The 21,736-nt window shown below is 29.4% G+C and overlaps 1 protein-coding gene across 1 annotated transcript in view; it reads right to left on the bottom strand.

Annotated features, from left to right (window-relative positions):
- Positions 1 to 214: 214 nt before the first annotated feature.
- LOC127700018 (neuronal acetylcholine receptor subunit alpha-7-like) overlaps positions 215 to 21,736 on the bottom strand; it is a 47,310-nt gene continuing 25,788 nt past the window's right edge. The window contains exons 2-7 of the mRNA XM_052203456.1: positions 17,473 to 17,687; positions 12,311 to 12,420; positions 9,035 to 9,492; positions 7,196 to 7,282; positions 2,229 to 2,347; positions 215 to 1,164 (exon numbers count right to left, since the gene is read on the bottom strand). Of these exons, the coding sequence (XP_052059416.1) occupies positions 721 to 1,164; positions 2,229 to 2,347; positions 7,196 to 7,282; positions 9,035 to 9,492; positions 12,311 to 12,420; positions 17,473 to 17,687 (1,433 nt within the window). The 3' untranslated portion in view covers positions 215 to 720. The remainder of the gene's footprint in view (positions 1,165 to 2,228; positions 2,348 to 7,195; positions 7,283 to 9,034; positions 9,493 to 12,310; positions 12,421 to 17,472; positions 17,688 to 21,736) is intronic.

Below are 21,736 nucleotides of genomic sequence, written 5' to 3'. Positions count from 1 at the left end.
ATTGATGTGGAAAGACCTTTAATTGTTCTCTGAACGATTGGTTTTTAATTTTCCATATAATCTTTCACTTAAATCATACAAATTATTATGCTCAAAATACCTTTTACGGCATGTCTACCTCATTTTTGTTGCCTCATTATATTTGCTAGAATGTATAAAGAAATATCTGTTCAAATACTGAATTTATTTAAGAGACCAAGAATTAATAAATAAAAAAACACACTTAAAATAGATTGAAAGATACATGTATATCGATTAAAACAGAAAGAAGAAAATCAAGGTGACAGAAATACAGAAATGGTAATCAAAACAGAAAATCAACGAATGGAAGTTTTAGACATCCAAAATAGAGAAAATATAGCAAAAAGAAAAATACTCGTGGTTGTGATTTTTGTCTAATTTATATCGAAGACTTGGTTTAGGTTAAGGGTAAAAGATATCTTATTTCAAATCTTTTAAAGATAAACAACTGAAAAAATGAATATGCTCCCAAATTGCCATTTCTTATTTCTGTCCTCTACTCATATCTGGTTTTGCAATATGAAAGATAATAATTTATTGGGATATATTGCCGATAACATAAAAAATTCAATAAAATTTAGACATATACTTGAAAGTCTACAAAAAATTGACTGGTACATTATCATTATTTGTGTTATATATAATAGAATCTCGTTGTTGTCATCGTTGTATCATCCTGCATAGATTGTAGTTAATGATTCATTCTAGGAAAAAAATTATAATAACACCTACAATATTGATTATTAAATACAACAGAAAAAACAAACGGTCAGTTATACAGCAGATCACTTTCCATTCCCGGATGTGTTTTTCTTTTATTTCATTTCTTTTCTTCTGATCTTGATACTTCTCTACAATTTCTCGTATGACCCGTATGTCCTCTGCCAATCCTGAACGAATTGGAATTGAAAAATCAATGTCTCCATTTGATTGACCATTTTCATATAAATCAGCGCGATAAAACTCTTCTTTTTTCTCGGCAAGTAATCGTACTCTTACACCTTTATCTTCAGCAGCATTACAGTTTTTGTCTGATGCCATTTTCATGCTCCATAGATTCCGAACGGTTTCATCGTTACGTTCCTCATTCTCGATCAATTTGTCGCGAATAAAGAAAAGTCTTGCTACGACATCGATCATCAACTGAAATGGAAAAATATTAGAATTATGTGAGGTTTACTTGAGGGTAAGCATATTCAAAAACCTCTCTTTAACCAAAAACAATGTGAATTCCATAATAACAATGAATATTGACTAGATATATTGGTTAATCAGTTTTCTATTAACAATGTGACAATTCGTAAGTCATTAGATATTTCAATTCTTTTACAAAACGATGGAAACGGAAAACTGAATACCGCCAATTTCATTTGTTTTTTTTTTTTATTTCAGAAGAAAATATTTTTACAACATCATTCAAATAGCATAACAATAATATTCACTTTAATGCAGGAATAAGGAGATGTGATATAAGTGCCAAGGAGACAATTTTCCTGTTGATTCATCTACTATTTTCGTTCAGTAGCATTTCTATTGTGTTTTTACATCCATTAGTTCACCCATGTTTGCAAGAATTAAAACAAATTCAGCCTTTAAAGTTTGTTTTTTTCTACCTTAGTTTTCTTCGATTTTTATTTAATTTTTTTTTCTCTTATTCTGTTTGTATGTCTTAATATTATTTTTAATATTATAATTAATAGTACTATTATTATTATAAGATATTCCGATCGGCAGTGAAACCTTTGCAAAAGTGTGGCGTCCGTTTGGCTGAGCTGGATGTACAAGTACGCATCCACGTTACATCTGATTCCTCGTGTAAAGAGAGTGCCATACTCTTTACATGTTACGAACCCTATCAACAACTCTCTGAGAGTCCATAGGTGGCCTGTAGCAAGATAAAATCCCTGTCTCTATCCATTTTTTCATAAAATGTCGTGTGCCAAGTCAGGAATATGACAGTTGTTATCACATAGTCCGTTTCTATGTATGTTGGCGTTTGTTTTTGTAGCAGTTCAGTGTTTCTGTTGTTCCGTTTTGTTTCCTCTTATAGTTGATGTGTTTCCCTCAGTTTTGGCTTGTGACCCGGATTTGTTTCAGTTAAATCGATTTATGACTTTTGAACAGCGGTATACTACTATTGCCTTTATATATACCCTTATGTTCCAAGTACTTCTAGTAAAGCTTTTTTTAAATGCAATCATATATACCTTTCGTAGCCATGATGGTGCTCGATTAATCCTAACTCCTCGGAAAAACATATTAGCAACTATAGTTGATAACACTGTAGAAACAGTAATTAGTATCATACTCAAGCAGAAGTAAGTGCCTAAAAAGTAGAAAAAATGTAAAATGTAAAATAAAAAATCTACCGTACTCCAAGGAAAATTCAAAACGGAAAGTATTTAATAAAATGGCAAAATCAAAAGCTCAAACACATTTAACAAATGGAAAACAACTGTCGTATTCCTAACTAAGTACAGGCATTTCCTTATGTAGAAAAATTAACTCATCATAGATACCAGGATTGAAATTTTGTATTTACGCCAGACGCGTGTTTCGTCTATAAAAGTCTATAAAATGGTAGATTAAACCTGGTTTTATAGATATATTACAATAGTATATAGAAAAAAGTAAAATCACAAAAATACTGAACTCCGAGGAAAATTCAAAAAGGAAAGTCCCTAATCAAAAGGTCAAACACATCAAACGAATGGATCACAACTGTCATATTCCTGACTAATAAAGGAATGAATGAACTTACGACTTATAAATCAGATGTATCAAAGGAGTTTTTTAATTTGACGTTGAATCTTTTTAAAAATTCAATTGTAAATGAAAAGAAAGCAGTGTATATATTTCGTTCGTCTGAAACGCTATTCTGTGCGAACCTTCGAAAAAGCAAAGAGTGTATAATAAAATGTGAAGAGCAATATGACCAAATGGAACATTACAGGAATAGTTTAATTTCTGTAAGGTCACATTGCTGAGGGGTTTGAAGCTTCTTGATAATTACGCAATTTAACAATGGTGAAAAGTTATGTTTATGTAATACGATTAAACCAAATCGATTCATTAAGGTAAATCATCAATATACTTTTTTTATATGCTGAACGAAGAAATATTTTTACTTTTTTGTGCTGTTATCAGGTAATATATATTTTTATAAGGTGCTAGACATCAGTCACAATATTATTTTTTCTGTATTATTTCATTTTGATCTCTATAAGGCACTTTGACTAAGTGTGTCTTATCTACAGAACAGGAGAAGGCCAGTCAACAGAAACTATATACAAAATAACAGCGAAAACACTTTTATATTCATCCGATTTTTTCGAGTACATGTAAGCTAATAATACTGGATTGTGTCCTCAACCTTCATTACATGGAATTCCTTTCACTCTATTCCATCTATCGGATTGCTTTATTTGATCAGCCAAATTTCACATCAGCGATATTAAAAAGCAAACGGTGGAAATAATAGTTTAATATCTTGCCGGAATAGACTTGGGAGATAATATCTTAATCAAATGTGTTAGAGTAAAACAAAGAATTGTCGTCTAGGGATATAGACGGGCACTTTTAATAATATTTAGCTCTGCTTTGATAGACAAAGATTAAAGTTATATCATTTAATACACAAAATCTGTCACTGATAAATCAAAGAATCTAGTTTCTTTAGAGATATTAATCACAATGGAAATAGCTCTTCTACGATCACTAGTACAATAGACAATTTAAAAAATCTCATTAGCAGTGAAAGCAAAAACAAGGATGAAATATTGTAAGCACTGTTGAAATTCATTGAAGTTCAATTAATTTGAAAAAGGATACTACTGTTCATGGTTTATCCTAAATGTTAAAGTAGAAATTGATATTAAAAACAGGAAATCTAAAAAATTCTCAAAAAATTCTGGAATAAATTGAAGTACTTATTTGTTTTATTTTAGTTCGTTAAGGATTCATATAGCATATTTGATCTCATATTACAAATATTTTATATGTGTTGGCTCTCTTACATATTGTAGATTAGATCTCATATAACAAATAATTTGTATTTATTTGTTTTCTAACATATTATAAATTAGTTCACGTATTAGCTATTTCTTGAATTTTTCGGCTTTTTATTATATCATAAATTAGATCTCTTTTAACATTTTTTTGTATTTTGTGGCCAGCTAACACATTGTTAATAAAACTGCGTCACGTCAGATCTCAATGATATTTTTTTTTGTATTTACTGATTTTTTTACGGTTTTCCACCTATTATATTATTGAATAATCACTTTACATTCAAACAATTTGCTTTAACATATAAAAATATGTTACCTTTCACACGGTAGCGATAGTGCATACACTTTACTGATAAAGCTTGTTCATCTTCCATAGAATCATGCTTATCTGCATTTTTGAGTTCGCCATCTTTACGTTTAATTTTTTTCTTAATGCAAGTTTTGTCCGTTATTTGATTCAAAATCATTTTTCGTAAAGACTATCAGTTTTCCCAAAATGTGTATTTGTCTTAATTGAATTTGTATTTTTTTTTTATCAATTCTCATTATAGTCTTTATATTCAAGTTAACTCTGAGAAGGAATTGTTCACTTGAAACTTCTATTTCTAAATTTTAGTTTTTAGTGAACTGTATAAACAACCTCAGGAAAAATGTGTTTACTACTGTTCTTCTTCTCGATTGTTTCCTTGATTTATTTTTATGAGAAATGAGAACAGACGGTAAAACCGATATTGCAAGCACTAATTTCGCTAGAACAGATCCTGGTTATTACAGAATTTTCTTACATTTGTATGTTTTACGACATATGATAGGCAAAATTGTGAGCATGTAAAACTTGTTTAACCCACCAAAATACTTTGTGTACATTTTTTCCTAAATTCAAATTCTCAACTATTTGTATTGAAATATCAATTTTCCTCTTCAATTTATATCTTTTTAATTTTTTCATACAATGATCATTTCAAATTTCATGAATGTGCTGATAGTTTGCGTGTTTGAAAGTTTGAATTATCAACAAAAAAATTAGTATATATACGTCTTCTTTTAGAGAGCAACTCATCTTCAGAAGTTCAGAAGAACAGGACGATTATATTTCTGTACATGGTAGCCAATAAAATGTGCTATTCTCAAAGGTATATTAGGGGACGACCATTTAGTTTTCTTAGTGAGAGGGTACAGGAGGAAATTTTGCGGACCGAATGTTCATTTTCAACTATTGCTAGTCCGGTTTATTTCCATTTATATACACAATTATCTTGCATTTTTTGTGGTAAGAATTTTTATTTTCATCCTTTCTTGGGCAAGGTATTTTTTTTTTTCATTTGACATTAAATTTTGAAGTAAATTCTATTTTACTGAATATCAGAGGAACAAAAGACAATTGACTTAATTTTACTGAATATAAGAGGAACAATATACAATAGACGTAAGTTCTATCTTACTGAATATCAGAGGAACAAAAAACAATTAACGTAAATTTTATTTTACTGAATATCAGTTGAACTATAGACATTTGATGCAAATCATATTTTACTGAATATCAAAGGAACAATAGACATTTGACGTAAACTATATTTTAATGAATATCACAGGAACAATAGACATTTGACGTAAATTATATCTTAATGAAAATCAGACGAACAATTGACATTTGATGTAGAATATCTTAAATGGAAATCAATGAGCAATTTTTGATTGTCGTAGAATATCTTTAATGTAACGCGGAGAAACCATTGCTGATTGACGTAGAATATCTTTAATGGAAATCAGTAAAACATTTGCCGTTTGACGTAGGATATATTAAATGGAAATAAGTTAAACAATTTCCGACTGACATAGAATATCTTAAATGGAAATCAGTGAGCAATTGCTGATTGTCATAGAATATCGTTAGCAGAACTCGGAGAAACAATTGCTGATTGTCGTAAAATATCTTTAATGGAGCTCGGAGAAACAATTGCTGATTGTCGTAAAATATCTTTAATGGAACTCGGAGAAACAATTGTTAATTGACGTAGAATAGCTTTAATGGAAATCAGTAAAATATTTGACGATTGACGTAGAATTAACTTTAATGGAAATGTGTGAAACAATTGCCAATTGACGTAGGATATATTTAAGTGAGATAAGTTAAACAATTGCCGATTGACATAGAATATCTTAAATGGAAATAAGTTAAACAATTGCCAATTGACGTAGAATTAACTTAAATGAAAATCAGTGAAACAGTTGCCAATTGACGTAGAATATTTTTAATGGAAATCAGTGAACTATTGCTGATTGACGTTGTATGTCTTAAATGGAAGTCAGTTAAATGGTTGCCGATTGACATAGAATATATTTAATGTAAATCAGTGAAAAATTAACGATTGACGTAGAATATGTTTAATGGAAATCAGTGAAACAATTGCTGATTGACGTAATATCTATGCACACATTCTGTTGTCCAATTGCCAATTGACGTAGGATATCTTTACAAAAAATCAGTGAAACTTTTTTCAATTGACGTAGAATATGTTAAATGGAAATCAGTGAAAATTGACGATTGATGTTAAATTCATTTTAAAAGATATCTATAGAATATTTGATGATGGACATAAACTATCTTTTGGTGGATATTTGTTTAACAATTGACGATTGACTCTTATAAAACCGACATGGTTTGCAAACTAAATCTGCTCATTTCTATCACGCATTAAAACGTGCTAAATGCTGGCACACGAACAACTCTTAACATAAATTTATCGATTTAATTAATAACAAATAATATAGGAGACCGATTTGTAAAACCAAATTTGTTTGTTTCTGAATCCTAATATTTATTTCAATGGTATTATATCGTTATTTGTTTGTTTCTGAATCCTAATATTTATTTCAATGGTATTATATCGTTATGTGATGATTTATCTTAATAAATATTGTTTAAACTAAAAAATAATGTTATTTTTGTATATCTGTTTTACCTGAAGGAGAATTTATTGGAAATGTGACATCGCAAATTACTTAATGTTTACAAAGCATAACTTATTATCATATAGCTGATCCGTTTCCTACCAAAGAATTTATGCTTTAGGTTTTAATTCAGCCCATTTTTTTTAATTATTTATTAAATATCAACTAAGTTATAAAATATAATTTTTCAACTTTTCATTTGATATACATACCTATTAATGGCACCGAATCTGCTGCTTTCGGTGTAGACTCTGCTAATAACAATAGTAAAACAAAAAAAGCAACAAATATATTCATTCCTGAAAAACAAAAATATTAGGTCAATTTTGTATAATGTCGAGTTGATATCGCACATTCTATTGAAGAGCATGAATGCTGCAAGGTGCTTTATTAGTCTACTGTTAACTAATGTAAATCTAATTTGAATCATATAGTAATATCATTTTTGTATAAGCTTATATCATATATAGCACTGTATAGTAAGGATTACAAATATGTTGAGTATGGTGATTGGATAATATAAGACGGATTTTTCCCAAAATGAGCCTAATAACGTCAATCATTACGAATGTTACTATGTGGCGCAGTCTATATCTACATAACAGTAAAAGAATGTAAGAAAAAAAGAGAGGCGAAAGATACCAAAGGGACATTCAAACTCATAAGTAGAAGATAAACTGACAATGCCATGACTAAAAAAAGAAAAAGACCAACAGAAAAACAGACAAACAACAGTACACAAAACACAGAGATTAAAAATGGGTACAAAATAATGCGTATCCTTCAATGTACATTTTCAATTTAAAATCACGCTAGTTACACATTAAATACTAAATTGGTCGATAAAAGTATTAATAATAAGTATTTTGTAAACGAGATAATTATTTTCACAACAAATTAAAAAATCTTTCACGTATGCAGAAAAATGTCAGGTTAGGTTTATTGAAATTTCTAATAGTAAAATATATAAAGTCACTTACAAACAAAAGTGCAAAAGAAAGCTTGATACTTTATTACAAAAATATTTCTAACGTAAAAAAAATATTTTTGTCAACATAAAAAAAAATGCTTATAAGTAAAGCACACAAAAAATACATTAACTTGTCTATATTGCAGGATGAATATCCAACAAATACTTGGTACTCCAAAATACATTAAGGCAGAGGTAATCGATAATATATGTGTTATTCATATTTAAGACAGGGATATAATGAGTCCTGAATAATATATAATATATTTTGTTCACAATTGTCTATATAACGAGTTTGTTTGTTTATTTTTATTTTCTAAAAAATGTCTTTTTATATAGTTTACCTTTTGACATTTCGGAGATAATTATCGGATAAACAAATTCATTAGAATAGCGTGTTGGGTACATTGTAGGATTTGGTTAGAATAATTCAATCCGTTTTGATGAGGATAACAGTTTGGTTATTTTCTAACAGTCCTTAAGGTTTTTATGTAAGCTTGTCTACATGAAGTGCTTTAAATCAAATCTGGTTCAATCTAAATCATGGTGGAAGAAATTTGTAATTGTGATGAAACAAATTCAGTAAATGCATAACAAATTGCATATTTGATCAACTTTATACAAGCATATATGCACAAATAGCACTGATATTGTGTACGACTTACTCAAAATTATACTTATGTTTACAAAAACAATCCAAGCACTTTCCGCTAACACTAACAGCATTTAAGATTTCTTAATAAGTACTGAAGTAAAGGCAAAACGGGTACAAAAGGTTGTCCAGGAATATTGGGTTTTTTTGGTCATTAGAGAGATTGTATAGATGTCAAATTGACATCCGAATCAAACAAAACACATTAACACAAACTTCGAAATGCTGTTAGGATATTTAGTTTACTTGTTCTATTAATAAACAGTTTATTGATTTTTGTGGTTAGTTTCGAATAAATGATATTAAAAATTTGTTTTTGTTTTTCAAAATACCGTCAAGTATAATCCATAATATTACCTATTTGTCGTGTTTAATTGTAGAGTAAAACCAATTAAGAGTTGGTTTTATTACAGTCTGGTAGATACATACCCAGTACAAGTTTTGCTGGAGATTCTGGTGGTACCCAGAATATTACTAATGTCAGAAGAGACAGCAATGAACAAGGAAGTATCAGTATAAAGCTGTAAAAAGCTACTTTGCGCTTGATTCGTAAGTAGAATTTTAAATCTGGATATGGAGTGTTAGGACAGCAGTCGTAAAATTTCTCTGACTTCTTAGCAACGTTTTCTATTATATCCCATTCAGTGGCAGCTATATAATCTGACAAGGAAAACATAGTCAGATTCTGATAGAAAAATATATCTAGTTTTGTGCCATCGTAAGTCCAGGATCCAAATTTCAAATGACAATACTGTTCATCAAATGGAAAATATGTTGTATCGAAACTACAAGAACTCCTTAGAATAGCTTGTGGCATCCAAAATATATGTCCGTTTGGTTCTACAAGTACCAACGCATCTCTTTTTTCTTCTAGCCTAGGGTCCGCACTGAAAACATAAACAGGACAACAAAGCTTGATCAATAGCAATGTTGTTTGTAAAGATCACACTATCGTGTTAGTTTGAACAAACATTTGCCATGGTCGTATTATTTAATTTTGTTTATAAAGTATGAAATATTCTCTGGAATAACTTTCATCAGGTACGCATGGGACAATTAAAAAAGACATCAACAGAATAGCGAATCCGTGTTATATGAATTTTGCCAAAGGGGGTGCCACCCTTTGGTTTTATAAATTATTAAACGTTCATGAGTTTGAAATATACGGACAAAATGTATTATTTCTATCATTGCTTAAACAAAAATACAAAATATTGGGAGAATATATCTAAATTTCACATACAGTTTACCTATCAGTGAAACAAACCACGTACATTTATCACAAATAAGTCGTTGGTTAACTGTATGCACCCTAGACGGCTATTTACATCAATTTGCATGTCGTAAAATTTTCTTAATTTCAGGTTTAAACAAGCTACATATTCATATTGTGCTAAACTCGGCTTATTTCATTTTATCAACCGAAGTGTTTACCTTTCCGTGGCTTTTCATATATTTTCTAACTCTACTCTCTTGTTTGGGTCAAACTGACTTTTAAACAAAAGAATAACTTAAAAATCCACATGTTTTACAAGAACAAATTTCTTTTGTAAAAGAGGGACGAAAGATACTGGAGGGACAGTCAAACTCACAGATCGAAAACAAACTGACAACGCCATGGCCAAAAATAAAAGGACAAACAGACAAATAATAGTACAGATGACACAACATAGAAAACTAAAAACTAAGCAACACGAACCCCACCAAAAACTGTTGGTGATCTCAGGTGCTCCGGAAGGGTAAGCAGATCCTGCTCCACATGTGGCACCCGTCGTGTTGCTTATGTTATTACAAATCCGGTAAAAAGTCTAATTCGGTATGTCACTTTCGTGAAAAGGGAAGGGTATTGTAGTTACGATATAAGGAACATATCCGATATCATCTGTGAAACGGTTATTTTATAACGGTCAACCAACTCGTGATGGCGTCCGTAAAATTTACGAAGGGATGATTTCAACTTTACCATTTGGAACTCTTGGTTTAATAGCTTCCTTGTGAGCAGCAATCCTCTATCAAGGAAATCATGATAGGAAATACAAGCCCGGGAATATCGTATCAATTGGGAGATATATACTCCGTATGCAGGCGCTGCTGGAATATTGCTACATAGAAATGGAAAGTTCACAATTGGGAAGCTGAAATCATCTCTTTTGTCGTAAAGTTTTGTATTCAACCGACCCTCATTGTCAATTTCTAGATTTAAGTCAAGATATGAGGCTGACTTAATTGTATCTGTAGTATCCTTTATCTCTAGTTCGATGGGATAGATTCGTTCAACATAGTCACCAAATTTTGTATTATTCAGTGACAGAACATCATCTATATAGCGGAACGTAAAGTTAAAAGATATTGCTAACTTCTTATCTTTCTTCCTAAGAAGTTCCTGTATGAAGTCATGATAATAAAGAAACAAGTCGGCAAGAAGAGGGTCACAATTGGTTCCCATTGGAATTCCGACAGTCTGTTGAAAAACACGTCCTCCAAACGTAACAAATATGTTGTCAATCAAGAAATCAAGCATCTTAATAATGTCAATTTCAGAGAATTTTTTGTTTGAATCAGAGTGATTCTTTACAAAGTAGGATTTATCCCTCCCCAAGACAAGATACTTGTATATACGTTCGCCATTCTTTTTAATGAAACAAAATTATACCAACTCGTTCATTTTGTCTTCTAAAAATTAGATATTTGATACCTTGAAAGTGTTTATCTTATTTATTTTTTTTTTGTTTTCCGATACTGTAGGTTATTGTTTCCATCAATAATGACCTTTTTCTAATGTTATACAAGACAGTTCAAATGTGTAATTAGTAAAGATAATACGTTTCTATACATTACATATGATAAATGGCAATTTGTGGAATTAGTTCAATGGCCTCCAGGGTTGTGGGATAATTATTTGAAAGTGAAATCTGAACTTAAGCGATCATCAAAACTAAAGAAATTATCTATAACTCTTTCTTGAAACAAGATGATAAGTTGGGTTTTCGGGGCTGTTGGACTAAAAGGCTAACGGACAAATCGATTGTCAAATTTTCTTTTAATAGACTAGTTCAGACTGTAGCTGTAGATTGTAGTCAAGAAGCCAAAACTTTAAGGATATATATTTATTCATATCTTTTTCCCTTATTTTTCATAAAAGATAAGACATTTTATAGGCAGTAAAATAATTTGAATTTTGAGTGACGGTGGTGAAACTTGCATGTGTGTCGAATTCTGATGGATACTTCAGCCAGAAGAAAACTCGTAAAACTAAAAGTGTAGCAAAGCTTAGAACTCCAAATTGTCAGTTTTAGCTGAAGTAATGTTTAACTCATATTGTCTATATACATCTATGACAAATATTTTACAATGAATTATCGATGAAAATTATCTTTTTATATATATTTATTTAAATTTCATATAGTATTGCAAAAAGAATGTCTTCATCTAATTTTTTTTAATGTAATACAATTATAGCCTTATACATGATTTGGTATATATTTTTATTGTCAGTATGCCTGAAATGAAGCAGAAATTAAATTGATTGGTTGGTATGATAATGTGTCGTAAAGTATCGAGGTTTTTAGATTTCTATTTTTAGATCTTTTAGAAAAGTACTGCCGTTTTCAGTCTACCGTTGAAAATACAGTTGAACATGTGACTCGTTCTAAACGAATCCAATCAGTTAGATTATACAAATAATGATATCTAACAATAACTTACAAATTATACAAAACTATATCTGGAATCCAAATCAAATCTGAAGGAACCCGAACAATACTAATGTCATCATGCTCTGAAGCATTCCATACAAGAAGTACGTCTGTCCAACTCTGAAATTAAAACCATCACTGTTTCGTAAAACTTAAGTTGGTAATAAAATAGTAGTGTTAGTTATCTTTGTATGTTTAATAATCTAGATTAAAAGTGATATTAAAATTTTAAATATTTATGATAGTTGGTTTAAGGGCTCAGTAGGGTTAATGCTGTGGTTGTAAGTGTACATATTTGCATATTCACTAGCATTTAACTGACTAATTCGGTGAAGATTCTGATGTATGCTCATCCAATTCTGATAAGAGATTAAGAGATTAAGAGGTTTAGGAGAAGATGCGAATACAAATGTTTCCTGCAGTGTTCGGATATTACAAAGTTCATGTCGTGCGGAAATAAATTCACAAAATTATTAGGATGACGACAATTAAGATTAAGAGTTGCTAATCTTCTTAAAAGTAAGATATTGTAAATTTTTACAACATTTTGTCATGCGGATACGAAAGCATTACGACATGACAAACAGGCATATTGTTTCAAATGGTGGTGTATTATGATAATCATATAAAATGTTGGTCTATTATGATAATCATATAAAATAGTGGTGTATTATGATAATATTATGGTGGTGTATTATGATAATCATATAAAATGGTGGTGTATTATGATAATATTATGGTGGTGTATTATGATAATCATATAAATTGGTGGTGTATTATGATAATCATATAAATTGGTGGTATATTATGATAATCATTTAAAATGGTGTTGTATTATGATAATTATATAAAATGGTGGTGTATTATGACAATCATATAAAATGGTGGTGTATTATGATAATTATATAAAATGGTGGTGTATTATGATAATTATATAAAATGGTGGTGTATTATGACAATCATATAAAATGGTGGTGTATTATGATAATCATTTAAAATGGTGGTGTATTATGATAATAATATAAAATGGTGTTGTATTATGATAATCATATAAAATGGTGGTGTATTATGATAATTATATAAAATGGTGGTGTATTATGATAATTATATAAAATGGTGTTGTATTATGATAATCATATAAAATGGTGGTGTATTATGATAATATTATGGTGGTGTATTATGATAATTATATAAAATGGTGTTGTATTATGATAATTATATAAAATGGTGTTGTATTATGATAATCATATAAAATGGTGGTGTATTATGATAATATTATGGTGGTGTATTATGATAATTATATAAAATGGTGTTGTATTATGATAATCATATAAAATGGTGGTGTATTATGATAATAATATAAAATGGTGTTGTATTATGATAATCATATAAAATGGTGGTGTATTATGATAATAATATAAAATGGTGTTGTATTATGATAATCATATAAAATGGTGGTGTATTATGATAATTATATAAAATGGTGGTGTATTATGATAATTATATAAAATGGTGGTGTATTATGATAATCATATAAAATGGTGGTGTATTATGATAATTATATAAAATGTTGGTCTATTATGATAATTATATAAAATGTTGGTCTATTATGATAATTATATAAAATGGTGGTGTATTATGATAATCATATAAAATGTTGGTCTATTATGATAATCATATATAATGGTGGTGTATTATGATAATTATATAAAATGTTGGTCTATTATGATAATTATATAAAATGGTGGTGTATAATGACAATCATATAAAATGGTGGTGTATTATGATAATTATATAAAATGGTGTTGTATTATAATAATTATATAAAATGGTGGTGTATTATGATAATCATATAGTGGTGTATTATGATAATCATATAAAATGGTGGTGTATTATGATAATCATATAAAATGGTGTTGTATTATGATAATTATATAAAATGGTGGTGTATTATGATAATCATATAGTGGTGTATTATGATAATCATATAAAATGGTGGTGTATTATGATAATCATATAAAATGGTGGTGTATTATGATAATCATATAAAATGGTGGTGTATTATGATAATCATATAAAATGGTGGTGTATTATGATAATCATATATGTTTCTAGTTATAAAAAGCAAGTTCAGTATTTTATCAACCGATATAGATATCATTTTTTAAACATGTGTCTCAAAATTGCATCAGGTTGAACGCGATTCAGAAATTTGATTTAATATTTGCCTTTTCGCTGAACTAGTATACATTTTTGTTTAGGGTCCAGCTGAAGCCCGCCTCCGGGTGCGGGATTTTCTCGCTGTGTTTTAGACCAATTTTAGGCCTTGGGCTGTTTTCTACTCTTTGGTAGGATTGTTGGCTTTTTGACACATTCCCCGTTTCCATTATCAATTCTATTAGAATACCTTATAAAAAATGAGTTTGTAAGTCGACTGCCTTGTAACATGCTTGATGGTATCTTTTATTCATGAATATATAATTCAAGCTAAAATGTTTAGCTAAGATTGTATGTCTGGTTAATTTCGCACTGTGCAAACTAGGAATTTGTGTTCGAATATGATTGGAACTGATTCTGTCTCTTATTAGACACGCGCATGATTTACGATGACTCTTTTTCGTATAAAATGCATTTAACCTTACGACATGTACTCAAAAGCTTCACACAGAATCCGATCATCAGTGTCATTTGTTTAATGTTATACGCTCGTTGATAAGATTTATAACGTTGTAATTGATATTTACACAATTTTAGTAATGGTGTGATGCGTTTTCTTGCTTCAACGGCTTGAAACATTTGATTCTATCTATAAAAAGGCTTAAAACTGACAAAATGTTGTTTTCAATCGATGAAAATCCATGAAGTACATTTGAGAAATTTATTTATTACTGCTGTCTTTCACTAACACAAAATGAAGTCATTATACATTTATGGCGTCCGGTTACCGTGAATCTGTTTAATGGACAAGCTATGTAAAACAATTCCATCTTCATCCAAATATATATGGTTACGATAGCGCAATTACTAGCACTGCATATCCATACTTAGCTGTGGTGTTTAAAATTGTATTGAAGAATAAAGAAACTAGAAAATTTGGAAGTGTTTCTTTGACTTCAAATGTCAGCAACTTATTCAAGCAAAAGCAAAGTATATGTCAAATTATTAAATCTGATTTAAATCGCAGATATTAGGAGACTCTAAATTCTTAACTTACTTAAAAATATTAAGTTGGAATAGTTCCTTAATTTATCAAATAAATAGCTATCTTTAGGCATCTTTAAGTCGATGATCTGATTAAAAATAAGCTATTATATTGTTAGAACCTCACAACACATACATGGAATTATTATATTGTTGATTGAAGTAATAAATATATAGTTGTTGAAAACTAATCTAGTGTAGTATTTTTTGCCTTACAACAGACCACATACAGATCCTTCAAACAGTTGGTTCTTTCATAAACAAAGGGCGTGGCCTTTTCAACTGAACTTTGCTAATTTTTATACAATCCTCTTACAAAAATGTACGGGACTAATTTTTATAAGTAAAAACGTTAGTACAAGCTTTAGGTTTAATATGAATAATTAATAAACTTGGAATCTATAATTGTCTAAAGGTAGACGATCGATGTATCTAATTAGAAAGCTCAAGCTTCATGTTCACATGTTGTAATGTTTTATCCTTAATTCAAATTTAATAATATTAAAGCAGCGGTTGAAACATATTTCTAATATTTCAAAACTTAATTCATTCAAACATCATAGACTTCTTGGAAAGACAATGATACAGTAAAAAGATCATTTTGGGTTTTTTATAACAGTGAAATTTTTTGGAAAACACAAAGACCATATCTTTTCCTTGTAAGTTTTTTCATACATAAGTTTTCATGATTTAACAATAATAGATAAAAGCAATCTAATTTCATGATACATTTGTGTTTTAGTATTATTAATTAAATTTGGTAAATGGTAGAAAAAAAACGTTCATCAAGATACTCAAAATATAAATATTACTATTTAAAACATAAACAATATAAATTCATCACAAATAGTAACACATGAAATTGGATCATCGGTTCACTATTGTTGCTTAAATGTGTGCTTTATTTTCATCAAACATGAGTTATCAGTGTAAAAGTATGTAGATTGTTTAATGTATGCTTTGTTTGTTTTCATCATACATGAGTTATCAGTGTAAAAGTATGTAGATTGTTTGTTCTTAACGTTTTTATGCAAAATTTGAGTTCTATCCCTTGACATTTAATTTTGTATGCCGCATTTTTTTCTGATTACCTGTTTTAGTTTTCATCTGCGCAAATCATTAACTTTTTGCTGCAGAGAGAATCTATGCAAAACACCTATGAAGTCTCTGAATCTGTAGATACATTCTACGTTTGTAAGGGGTGAAATGAAGATCTAGGACATTCAAAAGTTGAAAAGAAACTGACAACGCAATGGCAAAAATCGAAAACGATGACCAGACAAGCTAGTTCACAAAACAATACATAAAGGCTGATCATTATGAACCTACTCTGTTCACAAGGTGAAGGTCACAAGAAAAATGATTTTCATTTAATATGTCAGTTTTTTAATATTAATTTCTGTAGTTGTGTGTATATCTAGGTTTTAAGCATAAACATCATTTTTTCAAATGATATTCAATGTTTCTAAATACCAATTAACTGCAATTACAATTTGCGTTTCTAAGAAACACTTTAATGTTGCATGTTTATTTCTAGCTGTGCAACCTTTTAACTCATTTGAAAAAATCCGATTGGTATATTCAAAAATCAATGAAAAATAAATGAAACAGATCGTTTTTTAAGGATTCACTGTTTTATCTCTATAATTTTCCCAATTTTTATTTCTTTTTAGAGTTTACTGACAACATAGTATGAAACTTTTTTCCTTGTATTATCCGACGAGATATGCAGTGTTAAATCCTTATCAATGAATCTCTATCAAACTGCTAATTTGTCAGAAAATGAAAATATTTTTGGGTTTGAGTTACTAAATCATTTATTTTCTTGTGGTTTTATAGACTATTTTGTGTTTTCATATTGTCTGTCTTTTTACAACGGTATTGTCTCTTTTCCTAGACATGTGATTTTTGTCGCCTTCATGTATCTTCTCCTCTTCTTTAATTAAACTCTATTATTTACTATATACTTACGTATGTCAACCAAACATTAGTTTCTAATACTTGATTTTTTTCATCCACATCGAGTATTTGTATAAGAGACATACCAAACTCTACATCTATACTCTCGTCTGTCTTCATTACCGGTCGTCCTATTCTACCAAACTTTGCATACCGATCCAGGAGTGCTTTAATCAACTGCTTTTCTGTAGATGCGAATGTATTGTTATCTAATGAAGTAGTCAAATCTACAAAATTCAACAACATTTTTACCATTGCATGTCATGTTTTTTTTTGTATGTATTGTTAATTTATAAGCTATGAAATCTACAAATATAATAATATCATCCTTACATTCAGTGGTTTATGTAAAGTGTCATCTGATGCAGCTGTCATATCTACACTACGGAACGCCACAGCTGCCTTAAGGTGACGATAATCATATCATTAAGGGTAGAGACATAACATCTTTTTTTTTAGAAACATTTGAAACTTAAGATTTTAACAAGAGTGTTAAAGGAAATCTTCAAACGTGTAGCATTTTTTTATATGCCATCATTAATAATTGGCTTAATAATTTTCTAAAGAGGCATTAAAATGCACTTTCCCAACAACAACAAAAATAAAAATAAATAACTTTTTCTTATCCAAATTGGTGTTCATTCTTCATTAAGGAAAAATACATTCCCTGTATTCAAATATACATGTACAAAACCTAATACTGAGTTAAATCCAATTACTGTCAAATAGCAGCATAATAGGGAATATATAAATAAATGTATTGCAGAAAATGTTCATGGTAGAGTTATGCAATAGTGTTTAATGTTTCAACCAAATTACTGATAATTGTAACTTAAATAGACTTTAATCATTAACGTATGTCAGATGATTATGACACTGATTTCACAATTGAAATAAAATCGGGTTGTATTCTTTATACATATTTTATTTTAGTCTTTTCTAAAAACCCAAATCATATCAATCAGTCACCTTTCACACAAAAAATTAACAGAATGATTTAATGTAGTGTTGATCAAAATAAATAATAGGTGCATTATTGAGGTAAAGATTTTGTATATCCAGTCAGATGTGTAATAAATTGAATACACACAATCTTGACCTCAATACCAGTATGATTGATAATTGTCATGATATATTCTATAGTATACTACATTCAATAGTATAATTATAATATTCCTTACATATCGCCTATAAAATATGTAGTGTTATCCAACGTAGCTGTAAAGCCTACACAATCTAACGATCATAACATGATTTTCCTTACATGTTATATATTGATGTCGTATGAAGAGAATAAAACCTTTTCTGAATTTCTTTTATTTTGTTTGAAAAAACATAAACACATTTACAATTTGGATATACATTTCGCTTTTCAAACATGTAGATCTTGACAGAAGTGTTGTAATTTTAATAACCAAAATCAGTGAAAAATGACATATATTAACTACACGTTTAAGACTTTTAAGTATTGGCTTAAATTCCAAAGTAGAAAATGCTAAGCTAGGTAAGATATTTTGAATTTAAGGTAAAAGGACAGTGAACGGGTTATGTCACAGATTTGAGTAAACTTTAGCATACAACTTTGCTCGTTGAACTTTGACTGAAAATCGAAAAAAATTAATGCAATTTTATCTTTTATTTGCCGATATATTACTGAAAGATTTTTTCGAAATAGGTGTATAGAATGCAAATAAATTCTGCAATAAGCGTCCTTAATTTTGTCTTAAAATCATTAAATCTGTAATTACAAATCGATACATTTTTTGTAACGAATGATATATTAATGATACATAAATTTTTCGTTTTAATAATGAAAAAAATATTAGATTCACGGACTTCTTTTTTACGGTATACATCCATTCAAATTTGTGTTATATGTGAAAAGTACCACAAAAGGTGGACGATATACGTCGAATAAAATGTAAAGTCTTCAAATTGTTAGCCGTAAAACGTCTTTTTTCTACTAACTTTGTAAAAGATTGATTAATACACTAAAATAAAACGAAGCCGTTGACCACATAAATATTTTATATCAATCAAACAGAAATTTCAAGCAAACGAACATTTATGTATCAGCAAAATATATATATTACAGAAAAATCTGTTTTCTAAATGGAAATTTGGTTATTTGAAGACAAATTTAAGAACGTTTTACACCAGTTTTGTGCGTTTTCTATACAAGTCTTCAACTATCTTGAAAGAATTCATTCAGTTATATTTCAGAATATAAAAAGATTAACCATAATCTGTGACATAGCCCATTTACTGTAGCTTTACCTTAAAAAAAGACGGTGTTAAATGCTAAAATACAAATATTTCTACGTTTCTAATATTTTGAAATGATATAGTTTGTTTCATGCGTTTTGAAGTAGTGTTCCAAATTTCATCGGAGCATTAACATTTTGGATCGGTTTTGTAGAAATGTAATCATTGTCTTTTATCTTTAAAAAATCATGGAAGTGAGTAGACAGGATATTCTGTTCCTAATGATCAGTACAACAAAAATGTCTAGAAATAGGGGGAGGGGGGGGATATTCTATTTTTAGATTGGGTTTCATAAATTTTGAGTGTAATGAGAGAACATTCAAATGTTGGTACATTAGTGCCATATATGCTTGTACCTTTATTGCACCATGAAGTGCTTGATTTTAGAAAATATCAAATACCCAAATATGCTACAATGATCAATTAGGTAACATGGAAGTAGTCATTGAAGAGTATATGATATTCATAATTGATATTATGGCTTATCATGATTGGTTGTAGTGTGCATTCGATATTTATTATTACTAGACACCTCATGAACTCTTTCAATAATTAAAAGACAAAATGATAACAGTTCTTTTTTTCTAAAGAAAATAAGCAGTTTTTTTCTAGATTGTCTTTCCCTGTTGGTTGCTCTACATGGTTTAGATCGTAAACGATTTCTTTTGTTGTTGTTTCTATATATTAGGACAACACGGGATTTGCATTTTCTTGGTGATGTCTTTATATAGTTCAGATTTATTCTGTATTTCCCTGGTAGTGTCTCTAAATGATACAAATGGGTTCTGTTTTTTTCCCTTTAGTTGTCTTTATATGGTACAGATATGCTATGTATTCCTTGTAAGTGTCGTCTCTATTAGGTAATGAAGGACTCCTTATTTCCTTGGTGGCGTTTTTATTGCAAAGATTGTGTTTCTCTTATACTTATTTTATATGGTACAAATTGGTTCTGAATTTTCCTGTTGGTGTCTCTATGTGGTAAAGTTCGGTTCTTGAAAAAAATATGGTGTATTTCTATGGTGCAGAATACTTTTGAACTTTCCTGTAAGTGTCTCTATGTGGGTTCTGTATTTCCCTGATAGTCTGTGTGTATGATAAAAAAAAAGGTTTTATAATTCTCTGTATTTCTGTATTTCCGTGATGATGTCCTTATATGGTACGGATTGCTTTTGAATTTGCTTGTTATTATGTCTATCTTGTACAGACGGGTTCTGTATTTCCCTGTTTGTGTCTCTAAATGGGAAGGAAGGGTTGATAACTCACGATTATTGTCCTTAAAAGGTGAAGATGGGTTATGCTTTCCCCTTATGTCTTTATATAGTACAGATTAGTTATGAATTGTCTTGTTTGTGTCTCTCTGTGGTATAGATGGGTTAAGTATTTATTTTTTGGAGTCTGTTTATGGGAAAGGTAGGTTTTGTTTTCCTGGTGGTGCATTTGTATGTCACAGATGGGTAATGTGTTTTAATGTTGGTGTCTCTATTTATTGTAAATATAAGTTCTGTATTTCCTGATAGAATCTTTGTGTTGTTATGATAGATTTTAAATTTCCTTATTGGCGTTTTATATTGTACAGAAGGATTCTTTATTTTCTTTTTGGTGCTCTGTTTATTTGAAAAACTATCTCCCCTTGGATATTTCTGTGTGCTAAAACATACATTCTGTAAATAGCTGATGGTGTCTATGTGTGGTAAATGGTGCGTTCTGCATTTTCCTGGTGGTGTTTCTTTATGATACATATCTGATGGTGGTTTTTGTATCTTAGACATAAATATTTGGAACAGTTTTTATAAATTTAGTACAATGATACTAAATAGAATATTAAGTTGTTTGGAACAATGTTTGGGAAAAAAATATGGAACGCTGAAATAACCTTCATATATCTATGCTTTGGACAATCGGGGGTCGAATCGTTAATTTTTAAGTGAAATGTATATAAACATCAAATACGCATATGGTTAATTTGATTTGAAGTATATTTTGTAATTGTCTTTTATTTAGAACTGTAGGA

The sequence above is a fragment of the Mytilus californianus genome, unplaced genomic scaffold (assembly GCF_021869535.1).
Source record: "Mytilus californianus isolate M0D057914Y unplaced genomic scaffold, xbMytCali1.0.p SCAF_46, whole genome shotgun sequence".
Taxonomy (NCBI): Eukaryota; Metazoa; Mollusca; class Bivalvia; order Mytilida; family Mytilidae; genus Mytilus; species Mytilus californianus.
This window is presented reverse-complemented; position numbering and strand designations above follow the sequence as displayed.